The following is a 13,851-nucleotide window of genomic DNA, read 5'->3' as shown; positions in this document are numbered from 1 at the left end:
TGGACCCTTTCTTTCTAAAACTATCTGCCGAAATTATTGCCACCCCTATTACTAGCCTGTTCAACCTCTCTTTCGTGTTGTCTGAGATTCCCAAAGATTGGAAAGCAGCTGCGGTCATCCCCCTTTTCAAAGGGGGGGACACTCTTTACCCAAACTGCTACAGACCTATATCTACCCTACCCTGCCTTTCTAAGTTCTTCGAAAGCCAAGTCCCCCCTTATCTCAGCTCGCTGGTCACCACAGCAGCACCCAACTGTAGCACGCACTCCAGCAGGTATATTTCTCTGGTCACCCCCAAAACCAATTCTTCCTTTGGCCGCCTCTCCTTCCAGTTCTCTGCTGCCAATGACTGGAACGAACTACAAAAATCTCTGAAACTGGAAACACTTATCTCCCTCACTAGCTTTAAGCACCAGCTGTCAGAGCAGCTCACAGATTACTGCACCTGTACATTAGAGGTCGACCGATTAATCGGAATGGCCGATTAATTAGGGCCGTTTTCATAACAATTGGAAATCGGTATTTTTGGGCGCCTATTTGCCGATTTAAAAAAAATAAAAAATAAAAAATACATTTTGTTTTGTTTTTATACCTTTATTTAACTAGGCAAGTCAGTTAAGAACACATTCTTATTTTCAATGACGACCTAGGAACGGTGGGTTAACTGCCTGTTCAGGGGCAGAACGACAGATTTTCACCTTGTCAGCTCGGGGGATCCATCTTGCAACCTTACAGTTAACTAGTCCAACGCAATAACGACCTGCCTCTCTCTCGTTGCACTCCACAAGGAGACTGCCTGTTCCGCGAATGCAGTAAGCCAAGGTAAGTTGCTAGCTAGCGTTAAACTTATCTTATAAAAAACAATCAATCATAATCACTAGTTAACTACACATGGTTGATGATATTACTATATATTATCTAGCGTGCCTGCGTTGCATATAATCTGACTGAGCATACAAGCATCTGACTGAGCGGTGGTAGGCAGAAGCAGGCGTATAAACATTCATTCAAACAGCACTTTCGTGCGTCAAGCATTGCGCTGTTTATGACTTCAAGCCTATCAACTCCCGAGATGAGGCTGGTGTAACCGAAGTGAAATGACTAGCTAGTTAGCGCGCGCTAATAGCGTTTCACACGTCACTCGCTCTGAGCCTTCTAGTAGTTGTTCCCCTTGCTCTGCATGGGTAACGCTGCTTCGATGGTGGCTGTTGTCGTTGTGTTGCTGGTTCGAGCCCAGGGAGGAGCGAGGAGAGGGACGGAAGCTATACTGTTACACTGGCAATACTAAAGTGCCTATAAGAACATCCAATAGTCAAAGGTTAATGAAATACAAATGGTATAGAGGGAAACAGTCCTATAATTCCTATAATAACTACAACCTAAAACTTCTTACCTGGGAATATTGAAGACTCGTGTTAAAAGGAACCACCAGCTTTCATATGTTCTCATGTTCTGAGCAAGGAGCTTTCTTACATAGCGCATATTGCACTTTTACTTTCTTCTCCAACACTTTGTTTTTGCATTATTTAAACCAAATTGAACATGTTTCATTATTTACTTGAGGCTAAATTGATTTTATTGATGTATTATATTAAGTTAAAATAAGTGTTCATTCAGTATTGTTGTAATTGTCATTATTACAACAACAAAAAATGTAAACGGCCGATTAATCGGTATCAGCTTTTTTGGTCCTCCAATAATTGGTATCGGTATCGGCGTTGAAAAATCATAATCGGTCAACCTCTACTGTACTTAGCCCATCTATAATTTAGCCCAAACAACTACCTCTTTCCCTACTGTATTTATTTATTTATTTTTGCTCCTTTGCACCCCATTATTTCTATCTCTACTTTGCACATTCTTCCACTGCAAATCAACCATTCCAGTGTTCTACTTGCTATATTGTATTTACTTCGCCACCATGGCCTTTTTTGCCTTTACCTCCCTTCTCACCTCATTTGCTCACATTGTATATAGACTTGTTTATACTGTATTATTGACTGTATGTTTGTTTTACTCCATGTGTAACTCTGTGTTGTTGTATGTGTCGAACTGCTTTGCTTTATCTTGGGCAGGTCGCAATTGTAAATGAGAACTTGTTCTCAACTTGCCGACCTGGTTAAATGAAGGTGAAATAAATAAATAAATAGGGCTCTGGTTGAATGTAGTGCATTATTGGGGTACCATTTTACATGCAACCCCTAATTTCTGATATGTCCTTTCTTTTAGGGTTTGATCTCAAGGACAAAGGACTTTGGGGACGCCTGCAAGTCAATCAGGAACAAGCTGACCCTGCTGAGAGAGAGACTGATCTCAGCAGACAGCCTCCAGCCGGACATACTGGCCAAGAAGAGCCAGTCAGACCAGCAACGGGTGGGTCACTCACTGCCATGGAGATCCTATGATGAAGTTCATTGTTTCATACAAAATATTACCACATATGATCAGGTTCTAGAATGAACATTTTCCTGACCAAGATGGCTGTCTTGTTACCAACATCCATTCTAGTGTTCTATTTAATTCTGTGCTCACGGTAATCCACACCTGTGTCTCTCAAACTGGTTTCCTCTAGCCAGTTCCAGTGTGTACTAGGAGAAGCATATACATATATAAGCAAAGCATTTATAAAGCATTGATCATTTGTTTTACTATTAATAAGCTACTGCTTGTGTCCTCTCTCTCAGGTGATCAAGAAGGACTTGGAGGACTGTGAGGACCACATCACAGCCCTGGAGACTCTGGTGTCGTCTAGCTCTGCTAACAGGACACAGTTTGAGAGGCTTTACGGGGACTGGAGAAACCTTTACAAGTCCATCAGGGTAAGAAGGGCTCTGAGAGAGACGGCAACTCCATGCTTTCTTCACAGGTTCTGAAAAAGGTTAACAAATACCCTTTTCATGCTACTGTGTATTTTCCCTTTAAGCTAGTTAACTAGGCAAGTCAGCTAAGAACAAATTCCTATTTTCAATGACGGCCTAGGAACACTCTGCCCCTGAACTGCCTTGTTCAGGGGCAGAGTCACAGATTTGTACCTTGTCTGCTTGGGGATTTGATCTTGCAACCTTTTGGTTACTAGTCCAACGCTCTAACCACTAGGCTACGCTGCTGCCAGGCTTTCTGGGGTTACGCATCATTATAGTTTCTGGAAACGTGCTGGGAAGAACAATGTGAAAAGAAAATATCCCAGTCAACAGTACTGTTAGGGTTGGCACTATAGTGTTAATCAGGCACATGTATTTGTGCCTTCATGTTTGGATGTGTCTCTCTCTGTGTCAGGTAAAGGTGAAGGAGAGTGAGGAGAGCATCGGGGGGCACGAGAGTTTCCACGTGAGCCTGCTAAACGTGGAGAAGTGGTTGATGATTATGAGGCAGAAGCTGGAGTCCTACCGCAGTTCTACTGGGGAGTGGAGCCTGGACAACAGACAGCAAGAGGCTGAGGTACTGACTTTCCACATTTATCTGTTATGTTCTTGTATCGTATGGTATGTTATGTCTAGGATAGTATGTTGATGGGACAACAGACAGCACAAGACTGGTCTGTTATCTTAAAGGGCAACGCCACCACTTTTCAACTTCATTTTCAGTATCTCCGGCACAATACCAATGTCAACATATGTGAAAACAGCAAATTGTTATGTTTTGTATAATTTTTTTAATGTTTTTATTTTTAACTAGGCAAGTCAGTTAAGAACAAATTCTTATTTACAATGATGGCCTACCAAAAGGCAATAAGCCTCCTGCGGGGGCTGAGATTCAAATGTATATAAATGTAATTAAAATAAAGGACAAAACACACATCACGACAAGAGAGACAACACAACACTACATAAAGAGAGACCTAAGACAACAACACACATCACAACAAGAGAGACAACACAACACTACATAAAGAGAGACCTAAGACAACAACACACATCACAACAAGAGAGACAACACAACACTACATAAAGAGAGACCTAAGACAACAACACACATCACAACAAGAGAGACAACACAACACTACATAAAGAGAGACCTAAGACAACAACACACATCACAACAAGAGAGACAACACAACACTACATAAAGAGAGACCTAAGACAACAACACACATCACAACAAGAGAGACAACACAACACTACATAAAGAGAGACCTAAGACAACAACACACATCACAACAAGAGAGACAACACAACACTACATAAAGAGAGACCTAAGACAACAACACACATCACAACAAGAGAGACAACACAACACTACATAAAGAGAGACCTAAGACAACAACACACATCACAACAAGAGAGACAACACAACACTACATAAAGAGAGACCTAAGACAACAACACACATCACAACAAGAGAGACAACACAACACTACATAAAGAGAGACCTAAGACAACAACACACATCACAACAAGAGAGACAACACAGCACTACATAAAGAGAGACCTAAGACAACAACACAGCATGGTAGCAACACATGACAACACAGCATGGCAGCAGCACAAAACAGGATACAAACATTGTTGGGCACAGAGAACAGCACAAAGGGCAAGAAGGTAGAGACAACAATACATTACACAAAGCAGCCACAACTGTCAGTTAGTGTCCATGATTGAGTCTTTGAATGAAGAGACTGAGATAAAACTGTCCAGTTTGAGTGTTTGTTGCAGCTCGTTCCAGTTGCTAGCTGCAGCGTACTGAATAGACGAGCGAGCCAAGGATAGGGCTCCCGAGTGGCGCAGCGGTCTAAGGCACTGCATCTCAGTGGTTGTGGTGTCACTACAGACACCTTGGTTCAAATCCAGGCTGTATCACAACCGGCTGTGATTGGGAGTCCATAGAGTAGTGCACAATTGCCCCAGCGTCGTTTGGGTTTGGCTGTTGTAGGCCGTCCATTGTAAATAAGAATTTGTTCTTAACTAACTTGCCTAGTTAAATGAAGATTCAATAAAAAGATGAGAGTGCTTTGGAGACCTATAAAGATAAAAAGTTCTACCCAACAGTGATTTTCAAACACTACGAGATTCGCGGTGACGTGGGGAGCAAGAAATGCCCCTCTGGCTAGAAACTTGTTACATGTTTTGAAAATGCACTGTTTTGTTACTGTTAATCCTACCCTGTGATGTCAGAGAAGCTTTTTAAAAATATATTCTTAACCACAGATCATAGAAACTGGCTGTTTTCACATGTAGACACTGGTTTGGTGCAACTTGTTTGAAAAAACGGACACTGATGAATATGTTGCTGTTTTCATAAGTCTCTATGTGGCCGTAGCCTAAGTCCCGTCCTGTCCTGTTATTCTTCCTCCGACCCTGTAGAGGGCACTAGGTGAGTTCCCAGAGAAGGAACTGCAGCTGCACCAGACAGAGGTTCAGGGCCAGGGGGTGCTGGAGAGGACCTCTGAGGAGGGCCGGGTGCACATCCTCAGGGACATGAAGCACCTGAGGGAGTCCTGGATGGCCCTCCATGACCTCAGCCTCAACCTCTTCAGGTACACCACACTAATTCGGGCTCGATGCAAAACTCATAGAATTAGATATAGAACACAAGAAAGGTTATTTATTCCTGACCAAGATGACTGCCATTATCACATTCTATAGCTATGCAGGTCTATGACATCTGCCACTCTAGTGAATGATAGGGTCTCTAAGGGAGAAGTAATCTAGCACCACTACTACTACTACTCCTACTACTCCTACTGCTACTCATACTACTAGTCCTACTACTCCTACTAGTCCTACTACTACTACTACTACTACTACTAGTCCTACTACTCCTACTACTACTACTACTACTAGTCCTACTACTACTACTAGTCCTCCTACTACTACTACTACTACTACTAGTCCTACTACTACTACTACTACTACTAGTCCTACTACTACTACTACCAATCCTACTACTACTACTATTAGTCCTACTACTACTACTACTAGTCCTACTACTACTAGTCTTATTACTACTGCTATTACTACTACTACTACTACTAGTCCTACTACTACTAGTCCTACTACTACTACTATTATTACTACTACTACTACTACTAGTCATACTACTACTACTACTACTACTGCTACTACTACTAATACTAATACTACTAGTCCTACTACTACTACTAGTCCTACTACTACTACTACTACTACTAATTATACTACTACTACTAATACTACTACTAATACTACTAGTCCTACTACTACTAGTCCTACTACTACTACTAGTCCTACTACTACTACTACGACTACTAGTCCTACTACTAATACTAATACTACTAGTACTACTACTACTACTAGTCCTACTACTAGTCCTACTACTACTACTACTACTACTGCTAGTCCTACTACTACTACTACTACGACTACTAGTCCTACTACTACTAGTCCTACTACTACTACTACTACTACTAGTCCTACTACTACTACTACTACTACTACTACTACTAGTAGTCCTACTACTACTACTAGTCCTACTACTACTACTAGTCCTACTACATCTGTAGTTTAGTGGATTTCAGTTGAGGTCCTCGACAACCTCTTATGGCTTGTGCACATTTATCTCCAAAACCCTTCTACATAAAAGTAATTATATTACATATGCTGGGTGAAAGTATTTAATGCGGCCAATTACACAATCTTAAGAGATGCCTTCAGTACTGACTGTCTGTTGTTCCGATCTCCAGGCTGCTGAATGGGCACAGCTCTGAGGACCCTGACTTAGACACCCAGAGGGAGTGGGTGAGAGGCCAGGCTGGGGAGAGGCCAGGCCCAGGCAGGGAGCTCTTTCCTGGGGAGGGAGGAGACATGATCAAGGGTAGTGGCTCCAGCAGAAGTAGGGAGGGTGCTCCAGAGAGATCCCCAGGAGAGGGCCATGGGGTCTGGCTCTCTCAGAGCTCTGGGGTAGGGGCTGGGAGAGGGGGAAGAACAGGGTCAGGAGGAAGGTTGGAGCGAGGGGAAGGAGGGGAGAGTTTTGGAGCAGAAGAGGGTATTTGGGTCGAGGGAGCGTTTGAGGGCAGTATGGAGGTTATGGATCTCTCTGAACATAGGGAGAGACAGGGCAGGGATCGACAGACTCTTGGTCAACAACTGAGCCCTATGACGATAACCTTGGCGGGCAGTCAGAGACGGGGACAGGGCGGTGGGAGTGGGGACGGGGAGAGGGAAAGGGAGAAGGAGAGGGGTGGTGGTGAGCACAGCCTGGGTGTAGAGGAGGGGGACTCCTCCATCGTTTGGAGAGGGGGGTACGGTCAGAGGGGAGAGGAGGGAACCACAGGGATGACATCAGGCCACACAGGGGGCAGAAGCACCCATGGTGGAGGAGGATTGGTGGTGGTGGACTCTGGCTCCAGGGTTAGCAGGGTGGTGGTGGACTCTGGCTCCAGGGTAAGTGGGGTGGTGGGGGACTCTGGCTTCAGGGTTAGCGGGGTAGTGGGGGACTCTGGCTCCAGGGTTAGTGGGGTAGTGGGGGACTCTGGCTCCAGGGTTAGCGGGGTGGTGGTGGACTCTGGCTCCAGGGTTAGCGGGGTAGTGGGGGACTCTGGCTCCAGGGTTAGCGGGGTAGTGGGGGACTCTGGCTCCAGGGTTAGCGGGGTAATGGGGGACTCTGGCTCCAGGGTTAGCGGGGTAGTGGGGGACTCTGGCTCCAGGGTTAGCGGGGTAGTGGGGGACTCTGGCTCCAGGGTTAGCGGGGTAGTGGGGGACTCTGGCTCCAGGGTTAGCGGGGTAGTGGGGGACTCTGGCTCCAGGGTTAGCGGGGTAGTGGGGGACTCTGGCTCCAGGGTTAGCGGGGTGGTGGTGGACTCTGGCTCCAGGGTTAGCAGGGTAGTGGGGGACTCTGGCTCCAGGGTTAGCGGGGTGGTGGTGGACTCTGGCTCCAGGGTTAGCGGGGTAGTGGGGGACTCTGGCTCCAGGGTTAGCGGGGTGGTGGGGGACTCTGGCTCCAGGGTTAGCGGGGTGGTGGGGGACTCTGGCTCCAGGGTTAGCGGGGTGGTGGTAGTAGATGTGTCTGGGTCCAGCAGTAGTGGGCAGACAGAGGAGTGGGTGGTTGGGCAGAGGTCCAGAGGAATGGCTGAATCCCTGGCCATGGAGGTAGATGTGGGGTTAGGGTCAGGCTCTGGGTTAGAGCACGGCAGCAGAGGCAACTACGACAAGGGAACAGGTGGAATGAGAGACCACAGTGAAGGGGGACATCTGCGACACAGAGGCTTTTTCCCGCCTATCAAGACCAGGATGGAGGATTCAGTCATGGATGGTCTCACCCTGTCATTCCAGCAAGGCACTGCTAGAAAACCCTCTGGAAGGCTACAGGGCTCAAGTCACCACACCACGGTCTGGTTTCTCCACCCATTCTATTACCTCCAATCATAATAATCACATTTTCAAGTTCATAAAGGAAGATATAAACTTCAAGTTGACATGCTATAATTGACTTGTCTCTCAATACACTGTAACCCATATTCAACTGCCGTTATAAACTGAAATATTAAGAAAATTAGCTAGCTGATTATTATTATTTTTTTACATATATTTCCTACAGTAGGTTGATGTTGTTGCTGATCATGTTGTTGTTGGGGTCCTTCAGGCAGATGTTGGGGCAACCCTGAGTGCAGGGGACTATGAGGACAGGAGGAGGGAGTTTGAGGCCTGGCTACAGAAGGAAAACGATACACTCTCAGGGATTCTGAGCACAGAGGGACTGCTGAGCACCAAAGAACTCAAGATCAGGCAGAACACACTCATGGTTGGTGCTGATGTTTCTTCTCAGAAATATACACTATTGCATTTCCAGTATTCCATTCCACACAAAGATGATAAGTTACTCTAGGTCTGTGTGCGTCTTATGGTTAGTAATGTGCATGCTACATGATAACTTCATAAAACGTGTATTTCATCTGGAGGACATTATGTTCAGTGTGCACCAAACAAAACCCTAGGATGGTATAAAATACCTTACAGCGAGGCCCTGACAAATTCGCAAACCTTCTGGCCTTCCTCGGGAAGACTAAAATAACTTTTGGCAGCTGAATTGAGACAGTTACATCACAATCACAAGATGCCTGACAGTCAGACAGGTTACATCCCAACCACAAGCTGCCTGACAGTCAGACAAGTTACATCCCAACCACAAGATGCTAGACAGTCAGACAGGTTACATCCCAACCACAAGCTGCCTGACAGTCAGACAGGTTACATCCCAACCACAAGATGCCTGACAGTCAGACAGGTTACATCCCAACCACAAGCTGCCTGACAGTCAGACAGGTTACATCCCAACCACAAGCTGCCAGACAGTCAGACAGGTTACATCCCAACCACAAGCTGCCAGACAGTCAGACAGGTTACATCCCAACCACAAGCTGCCTGACAGTCAGACAGGTTACATCCCAACCACAAGCTGCCAGACAGTCAGACAGGTTACATCCCAACCACAAGCTGCCAGACAGTCAGACAGGTTACATCCCAACCACAAGCTGCCTGACAGTCAGACAGGTTACATCCCAGCCACAAGCTGCCTGACAGTCAGACAGGTTACATCCCAACCACAAGCTGCCTGACAGTCAGACAGGTTACAGCCCAACCACAAGCTGCCAGACAGTCAGACAGGTTACATCCCAACCACAAGATGCCTGACAGTCAGACAGGTTACATCCCAACCACAAGCTGCCTGACAGTCAGACAGGTTACGTCCCAACCACAAGCTGCCTGACAGTCAGACAGGTTACATCACAATCACAAGATGCCAGACAGTCAGACAGGTTACATCCCAACCAGAAGCTGCCTGACAGTCAGACAGGTTACATCACAACCAAAATGTCACCCTATTCTCTATTTAGTGCACTACTTTTGAAATAGGGCTGTGGTCAAATATAGTGCACTATAAAGGGAATAGGATGTCATTTGGGACACTAGCAGGCCATGTTAGTGGTTAGGATGTATCTGTCAGTATGGGAGCACAGAGAACGCTTCAAATTCACTCAGCAGACAGTGGACATTGATTCAAGGCAGATGGGGGATTGGAGATGTTTGATTGGGGATATATTGTGTGTGTGTTTCAGTAGATATGAAGGATTATTGCTTCAGGATTTACTGCGGCCTGAATTCTCCTGTGCAAAGATCCTCTGTAGACATTACTCACTGACACATTGCTTATTGTTATTACATGATGCAGCAATTCCCCTGCTTATCCCTCAGCCACATGCAACAGTTCTCGGTCCCCCTGTTGTTCTCTCCCCTTCTCTCTCCCCCTCTCTCTCTTCCTCTTTCTTTCTGTCCCTCCCTCTCTGTCTCTCCCCCTCTCTCTCTTCCTCTCTCTTTCTGTCCCTCACTTCTGTATCCCCCCCTCCCCCTCTCTCCTCCTCTCTCTCTTCCTCTCTCTTTCTGTCCCTCACTTCTGTATCCCCCCCTCTCTCCTCCTCTCTCTCTTCCTCTCTCTTTCTGTCCCTCACTTCTGTATCCCACTCTCTGTCTCTCCCCCTCTCTCTCTTCCTCTCTCTTTCTGTCCCTCCCTCTCTGTCTCTCCCCCTCTCTCTCTTCCCCCTCTCTCTCTTCCTCTCTCTTTCTGTCTCTCCCTCTCTGTCTCTCCCCCTCTCTCTCTTCCTCTCTTTTTCTGTCCCTCCCTCTCTGTCTCTCCCCCTCTCTCTCTTCCCCCTCTCTCTCTTCCTCTCTCTTTCTGTCTCTCCCTCTCTGTCTATCCCCCTCTCTCTCTTCCTCTCTCTTTCTGTCCCTCCCTCTCTCTCTCTCCCCCTCTCTGTCTCTCCCCCTCTCTCTCTTCCCCCTCTCTCTCTTCCTCTCTCTTTCTGTCTCTCCCTCTCTGTCTCTCCCCCTCTCTCTCTTCCTCTCTCTTTCTGTCCCTCCCTCTCTGTCTCTCCCCCCTCTCTCTTCCCCCTCTCTCTTCCTCTCTCTTTCTGTCCCTCCCTCTCTGTCTCCCCCCTCTCTGTCTCCCCCTAACTCTCTTCCTCTCTCTTTCTGTCCCTCCCTCTCTGTCTCTCCCCTTCTCTCTCTTCCCCCTCTCTCTTTCTGTCCCTCCCTCTCTCTCTTCCCCCTCTCTCTCTTCCTCTCTCGTTCTATCCCTCCCTCTCGCTCTCCCCCTCTCTCTTTCTTCCCCCTCTCTCTCTTCCTCTCTCGTTCTATCCCTCCCTCTCTGTCTATTCCCCCTCTCTCTCTTCCTCTCTCGTTCTATCCCTCCCTCTGTCTCTTCCCCCTCTCTCTTTCTTCTTCCTCTCTCACCCCTCCCTCTCTCACCCCTCCCTCTCCTCACTCCCACAGACCTTGCGGTCCAGTGTAGACTGGGGTCAGGAGCAGTTCCAGCTACTACTGATGGCTTGGGCTGTAGCCGGGGCCAGGGCTGACCGTGGGGCTGAGGATGTGGGCATGGAGGAGATACGTTATCGCTGGATGCTCTACAAGTCCAAACTGAAGGATGTAGGAGACCTCAAGGCCCTGTTGAATGTCAAGGTAAACAATACTGTGCAAATACTGTATTGTGCCTCTAAAATGGCGCCCTATTTATTCCCTTTTTATAGTGCACTATTTTTGACTAGGACCTATTCATAGGTTGCACCTCTGTCACTCGGTCATGCCATTGTTATGAATGTTCTCAAGCTGCCCTCTACCAGTGGTGTGATAGAGGTGCTCTGAAGTCGTGATAAGCCCAGTCATTCTGGACGGAGGCTAACGACTGCCTGGAAATATGATTACGTTGCTAAAGTAGTCAAATGTTTAGTAGGAAACAAATTTGCCAGCATTATCATGTTGTCAAATTTACTTTAGACAAATGGAAATGTTGTCATTAACTAGCAAAGTTTTGCAAAAATAGCCAGCAATGCTAACGGTAGCTAGCTAAAAGCCAGTGTCCTCCCCTCAATCGTAGTTAACGTTATACTGCATCTAAAGTCAACCTGGCGACATCAAAATGATGACACACGGTTTTGCTACTAGTTATTAGCCTCCTTTTGAAGGGCATTGTATTTCCACGCCACTGTAATGCACTTTGGATGAAATCTTCATCCGCACTCATTGATGATGCATTGTGTAGAATGCTCAGATAGGCATCAGTCCAGAACGAACGTTCAAAACAATATTGTGACGAAACAAGCCATGAATATATTGTAGCTCTGGACAAAAGTAGGGCAATATTTCGGGAATAGGGTGCTGTGTAAAATGTACATCCAGCAGAGGGCGTTAAAGAGTATCCTATCAAAAAGAGATGATACATTGGTCTACCACAGGGATGGGCAACTTTGATGTTTTGGGGGCCACAAAAAAACAACATTTATCATGAGGGGTGGCTCTACATACCCACATCCATACCCCCCCATCTTGCATTTTAGTGGCATTGAATAATTTCTTTTTCACGTTATACAGCTATTTTGCTGCAATTCAACACATTTTGCCATAGGGTGGAGGCAAATGTTTGCCATTTTTAATATGATAACTGATGATCAATGGGCCCCACCCCGGTGTGTAATTCAACCATTCCTACTACAAGTTTAGATAGCTGGCCGCCAGACTAACTTAACAATCTAAATGGTTTTGGCTGACATGGGCTAATTGAGTGACTGCTGATACACAACCAAATTTAGAAATTGCACCTTGTGTATTCTATTATTCTACCCCCCCCCCCATTCCCCTCCCTGGTCTTCCAGAAGGTAGCAGTGTATCATCAATGTTGGGTAATGGTCTGGCTGCACTGTTCTGTGTAAAGCACATGCAGTATATAGACCTGTATGTGTTCTTGATTTATTTCCAGCAGGGTGCCGGTGCTGCTGGCCGAGAGGAACACACCAGGACAGCTAAGGTACAGTTAACAATCGCTCTCTATGATTTTGTCTTGGTCAAACATTCCTTTAATATTCCATGTAGTTCAAACTGGGAAAACCTTGTGGCCTGGGCTGGTCCAGTGGTCTCAGCTGCAGCCTGAGGAATGCTAATATCTCTACAGTCAGTATCTGGATAATATGTGTGAAATGCTTGATAATATAAGTGATATCAACAGAGAAGTATATTTTCTGGGTGATTTAAATATCGACTGGCTGTCGTCAAGCTGCCCACTTAAGAAAAAACGTCAAACTGTAACCAGTGCCTGCAACCTGGAACAGGTTGTCAGTCAACCTACCAGGGTAGTTACCAACAGCACAGGAATGAAATCATCAACATGTATTGATCAGATGTTCACTAACGCTTCAGATATTTTCTTTAAATCAGTATCCAGATCCATAGGACGTAGTGATCACAATATAATAGCCATGTCTAGGAAAACCAAAGTTCCAAAGGCTGGACCTAATATAGTGTATAAGAGGTCATGCAATACGTCTTGTAGTGATTCATATGTTGATGACGTAAATAATATTTGCTGGTCTGTGGTGTGTAATGAGGAGCAACCAGACACTGCTGGTCTGTGGTGTGTAATGAGGAGCAACCGGACACTGCTGGTCTATGGTGTGTAATGAGGAGCAACCAGACACTGCTGGTCTGTGGTGTGTAATGAGGAGCAACCAGACACTGCTGGTCTGTGGTGTGTAATGAGGAGCAACCAGACACTGCTGGTCTGTGGTGTGTAATGAGGAGCAACCAGACGCTGCTGGTCTGTGGTGTGTAATGAGGAGCAACCAGACACTGCTGGTCTGTGGTGTGTAATGAGGAGCAACCAGACACTGCTGGTCTGTGGTGTGTAATGAGGAGCAACCAGACACTGCTGGTCTGTGGTGTGTAATGAGGAGCAACCAGACACTGCTGGTCTGTGGTGTGTAATGAGGAGCAACCAGACACTGCTGGTCTGTGGTGTGTAATGAGGAGCAACCAGACACTGCTGGTCTGTGGTGTGTAATGAGGAGCAACCAGACACTGCTGGTCTGTGGTGTGTAATGAGGAGCAACCA

At 46.2% G+C, this 13,851-nt stretch overlaps 1 protein-coding gene across 4 annotated transcripts in view; it reads left to right on the top strand.

Moving 5' to 3' along the window:
• LOC110505813 (nesprin-3) overlaps positions 1-13,851 on the top strand; it is a 49,377-nt gene that overhangs the window by 29,209 nt on the left and 6,317 nt on the right. For 2 of the 4 annotated variants that reach the window (XM_036962339.1, XM_036962342.1), the window contains 8 exons: positions 2,230-2,373; positions 2,685-2,819; positions 3,277-3,438; positions 5,301-5,473; positions 6,659-8,303; positions 8,557-8,715; positions 11,241-11,429; positions 12,724-12,771. In XM_036962339.1, the coding sequence (XP_036818234.1) occupies positions 2,230-2,373; positions 2,685-2,819; positions 3,277-3,438; positions 5,301-5,473; positions 6,659-8,303; positions 8,557-8,715; positions 11,241-11,429; positions 12,724-12,771 (2,655 nt within the window). The remainder of the gene's footprint in view (positions 1-2,229; positions 2,374-2,684; positions 2,820-3,276; positions 3,439-5,300; positions 5,474-6,658; positions 8,304-8,556; positions 8,716-11,240; positions 11,430-12,723; positions 12,772-13,851) is intronic. The other 2 variants (XM_036962341.1, XM_036962340.1) reach the window with 2 other exon arrangements.

This window comes from Oncorhynchus mykiss, chromosome 25, assembly GCF_013265735.2.
Source record: "Oncorhynchus mykiss isolate Arlee chromosome 25, USDA_OmykA_1.1, whole genome shotgun sequence".
NCBI classification, from domain to species: domain Eukaryota; kingdom Metazoa; phylum Chordata; class Actinopteri; order Salmoniformes; family Salmonidae; genus Oncorhynchus; species Oncorhynchus mykiss.
Note: the sequence above shows the minus strand (reverse complement) of the source record. Positions and strands in the feature narration are given on the sequence as shown.